General features: G+C 40.0%; 1 protein-coding gene across 1 annotated transcript in view; it reads left to right on the forward strand.

The window, feature by feature from the left end:
* Positions 1-4,744, forward strand: part of TRIP12 (thyroid hormone receptor interactor 12) — a 132,518-nt gene that overhangs the window by 121,416 nt on the left and 6,358 nt on the right. The window contains exons 36-38 of the mRNA XM_023532935.1: positions 1,685-1,799; positions 2,072-2,226; positions 3,212-3,376. Of these exons, the coding sequence (XP_023388703.1) occupies positions 1,685-1,799; positions 2,072-2,226; positions 3,212-3,376 (435 nt within the window). The remainder of the gene's footprint in view (positions 1-1,684; positions 1,800-2,071; positions 2,227-3,211; positions 3,377-4,744) is intronic.

Genomic DNA, 4,744 nt, shown 5'->3' on the forward strand with positions numbered 1-4,744 from the left:
TTTTGCATCTCCTTTTCTCCTCTTCTCCAGTGTCCAGAATTCAGTGGAAAACAAAATATACAAAGTCTCTACCATCACAAAGCTATTCTTTTAGTTTGAGGAAGTCGATACCCATACTCATATGTATGTTACACCATGAGATGAAGAAAAATAAAACAAAATAAGATGGATCATGATAGGGAGGGATAGGGTTGTCTGAGGTGACATTAAGTGGATATGAGTCCTCCCTCTCTGGGGGAAGAGCATCTCTAACAAAAGGACAGAAGCAAAAGCCCTGTAGGCAGATGATTGTGGCTGGAAGTAGGATTTGCGTGAGGGATCGCATAGGACATGCGGGCCTCGCTGCAAACCTGAGCTTTTGCTTTGAGTGAGATGGGAAGCCTCAGCCGGCGCGGAGGCATACAATGGCCTTTTGTAAGGCCCCCTCTCGGCACTGTGAGGATAGGCTGTGAGGTGCTGAGAGTGCTAGTGCGGAGACCGGGTCCGAGGCGATGGTGGGAACCGTGGTGGTGACCGGCTGCTGTGGAATACAGAGGGACAGAGGTGGATCAAGAAAGTGTCACCGCATCCCAGCAGATCACTGGAAAGTGGAGAGCCAAACCTTTGGTGGACTACATCTAATCTTTTAAACTAATGTGGATATTTTTTTAGTAACTGTGATAATGATAAAATAATGCCCATTATCGGCACATAATCTCTAAGTAAAATATAGCCTTTCTGACAGGACTGTGGTTAGATTTGGCCTGTAAACTGTGGTATTAACTTGTCATAAGCTCCGTATCTAATTCACGGGTGAGCTGGTAGGACCTTGGCAGAACAGGAGGGAATAAGTAGGCTGTGAACGCTTCCTGGGATTGTGGGTATCTCTCGGGGAGGAGGGGGTTTTCATTCATGGCTGTATAGTTGCCTTTGGGCCTTGTTTTCAAAAACCAGTGCCCAGGCTCTAAACCAGACCTACCACATCAGAATCTTTAGGATGGGCCCACCTCCACGTGCGCACACTGATAGAGGCCCCAGGAGATCCCAGTGCAGCATGGGGCTCGAGATGCCATGATGTACTCTCTGAGGCTAGGTCAGCCCACTGGCTGCCAGTATGGGTTCAGACCTTCTCCTATTTGTGTTTTATTCAACAAACCTCTATTAAATGGCTGGCATGTGCCTAGGCACTGTAGAGGGGCAAGGTGAATTAAAGTTACCATCAAGTAAGATATGTAAGCATATGATGAAATGGTGATGATGTAATGTGATGAGTACTTATGTTGCTGAAATGTAAGTCCTACAGAAAGGAGCAAAGTAACTGGGCAGATAAGGTGGCTTCTGAGGAGGTGACATTTGAGTGGGTTTTATGGTAACAGTTCACCAAGGAAAGCGTGGGAGAGAGATCTACAAGCAGACAGCATCCTCTTCGTCCCTGAGGCTAAGATACACCGCTACGACAGTGCTCTTATCAGTGTGCAGTTACTGTGTACAGTCGGGGCCCTGTGAGTAGAAAATAATGAAGGGTTCTGGTTCTCGTTCCAGGTGTCTAAGACCGAAGGACTACAATTAGTTTGGGAAGTAATCTCTGCTGCATTCTGAAAAGCAGTTGCTGCTAGTTTCCACATTGCCAAGAGGTTGGCAGGTTAAAAAAAAAAGCAGCACAGATTCTCCAATTTGAAATTGTTCTACTTTTGCTCTTCCGTAGGTTGGTACAGGTCTGGGGCCAACACTGGAGTTTTACGCACTTGTATCTCAGGAACTACAGAGAGCAGACTTGGGTCTCTGGAGAGGTGAAGAAGTTACTCTTAGCAATCCAAAAGGTAATGAATCTGGGAGTTAGTAGGTGTTAATTCAGACAATGTAGAGGGTCCTTGCAATTCATTAAATGTTTAACTTCTGCCACTCTCTGCCCTTAGTTTCTTTCAGCCTTTGTTTTCTCCTTTCTCAAATAAGGAAGAGGCTCTAGAGGACTTCATTCCGCGATCTACTGTGGATTTTGAGAAAACCAAATTTCTTAAATGTTCTTAGTTACCAGGTTTTGTCTTGTTTTGGGAAAGAGCATCTAAAGTTTGATGACTTGCTCATTTTACAGGAAGCCAAGAAGGGACCAAGTATATTCAAAACCTCCAGGGCCTGTTTGCGCTTCCCTTTGGTAGGACAGCTAAGCCAGCTCATATCGCAAAAGTTAAGATGAAGTTTCGCTTCTTAGGAAAATTAATGGCCAAGGCTATCATGGATTTCCGATTGGTAAGTTTAAAGTCATTTGCTTTCTGTACTTTTTTGTGGAACTACCTAATCTCCTGCGGTTAATGCTGCGTTTTAAAATCGTCTCTCAGAAACTTCAATGTGCACACAAATTCCTTGGAGATTTTGTTACAAAAGCCAGTTCTGAATCAGTAGTTGAGGGGTGAGGCCCAAGATGCCACATTTTCACACCAGCTCCCAGGCAGTGTGCAAATGCCAATCAGTGGCCCATTCTTTTAGTAGCAAGGAAGGGTTCAGAGAATCTGGCAACATTAAGGGTGGTTTTAATTATATGTTGCTAAAATGCTTAACATAAGATTTTTAATTCAGTAATGAAACATGAGTATATAATTCAGCTGTAGTAAATTGCCACTAGAATGCTAGAGTGAAAATAACCCAAGAAATCACAGAGATTTGAATATTTCTGGACTTTTATTTATTTCCTCTTCTTACATTTTCTGAGATACTTTTGTCAGTATGCGAAAGACATTTTCATCTGATGTCAATTTTACAACCTTACAATTTCACTGTAACTGAAGAATGAGCTGTTTAATCAGTTATTTTTCTATTTTAATTGTCATCAGTTGGTTCTTCCTTTTAACCTCTCTTAGGTCCACATATACAGTAATACAGACTACAGTGGAATTAGGTTTACTTGGCCCCCAAAAGAGTAAGATTCCTCAAAACATCTCTTGATGTTGGGGCCTTATGGAGAATATATATATATCTGTGATTGAAAAATTCCTTTACCAACGTCATTGTTTAAATTGGATTCTTAAGTATTCTAAAATTTTCACAGTATCAGGGCCTCAGATCGAATTTAAATGGAGACAATTTAATATAATGAGAGAAACAGTTCCTAAATATATTTCCGCCTCCTGGGGATTACCTCACTTTTTAAAATGACCTCTTGAAGTATCAGTATAGAATTGAGGCAATTGTAGAAGCTGCACGTGACTGTTAAAATATTTTGCATATTCCCTTTCAGGTGGACCTTCCCCTTGGCTTACCTTTTTACAAGTGGATGCTGCGGCAAGAAACTTCACTGACGTCGCATGATTTGTTTGACATTGACCCAGTTGTAGCCAGATCAGTGTATCACCTAGAAGACATTGTCAGACAGAAGAAAAGACTTGAACAAGATAAATCCCAGGTAGACTTAGAAGATAGGAAACAGTCAAGTAGATCAGTTTCTTGATTGTAGAATGATGAGGTCTTTGTGAAGTGGTTCGTATTTGACCCAGTTATTATTTTCTATTAATATGCTATTTTAGAAGAGTTTAATTTTTTATCGTAACTGAAACATATAATTTCACAGTGGGTAAGATGACCTATAATAACAGCAGATGATGGGTAGTGAATAGCTTGATTAGCAAATAAAATGTACTCCAAAGTGAAACCAAGGGCTCTAGTTTGTTAATTTTATGAGGGCATTAATATCTGGCCAGATGCTGTATTATACTTAATTCTTTTAGTAAGCATTTGAATCAATAAAACTATTCTCAGGACAGATTGATTTTTTTTTCCCCAGAAAGGTGGCTTAATTTAGGAGCAGTCTATTTGTTTCTGTAGAGATCTCAGAAGGTTTTTAAAGGTCATAGTAGTGTACGCTATTTTTTGGTAACATATGTTGAGGTTTCTGTGTTAGATTTCATGGGTAATCTTGAGCTACATATCATTAATTTATATGTTAATAATAATAGATTGAAAGGTCATTTGACTCAATCTGAGATTTGTAGCGAGTCTGCGTCTGATATTTAAAGAAGACAAAGTTATATTTTAAAAAGTGGCATAGACTCAAATAGCTTATATTTGGACAGGTAGCATGAACCAGTGCTAAATCAACTCATATTTATAAATTATGTAAAGAAAGAATAGAGAATTGAGATTTCTTTAGTAAGTGTAACATCTCTTGATAAGAGGAGCTTATAATAGACAGGGTTTTAGAATGCGTTTTTTGTCAGGAAAGAAGATGGTTTGTAAGGGAATTAATCTTATCTCCAATATTAATTTTTGGAAAAAGAACTTTATTAAGGGAAATGGTGTTTTAAGAGGCCAGGTCCATCTTTTCCATACAATATCTGTCGTCTTAGGATTTTTAGAGCCAGTTAGGTTTACAGTGACCAACTTTGTAAATTTTAAATTATTACAATCTTCTTTAGAATCATCTTTTTAGTAAAATAATGGCCAAAAACGCAAGGGATGGAGTGGAGAGTAAAATCATGGCATCTTCCAAGCGCCTTACATATGTTCATTCATTTACTCTGCAACAACCCTGTGAGACAGGTATTTCTGTTACACATGAGAAACCCCGGGCAGATAGGTTGAGTGGTCTGCTGCCCAAGGTCACATACTGAGTGTGGGAGAGCTGGAATTCCCATCCAGGCTGCTTGATCTGGAGCCTGCGGTCTGTACACTTTGCAAGCTGTTGTGTATCCTTGTCTCCACTGTAACATGCTGCTACAGTTCTCTTCTTCAAGTCTTTGGAGATTTGTTTTTCTGATCTTTATTATTCCTGATG

This window comes from Pteropus vampyrus, unplaced genomic scaffold, assembly GCF_000151845.1.
Source record: "Pteropus vampyrus isolate Shadow unplaced genomic scaffold, Pvam_2.0 Scaffold93, whole genome shotgun sequence".
Lineage (NCBI taxonomy): Eukaryota > Metazoa > Chordata > Mammalia > Chiroptera > Pteropodidae > Pteropus > Pteropus vampyrus.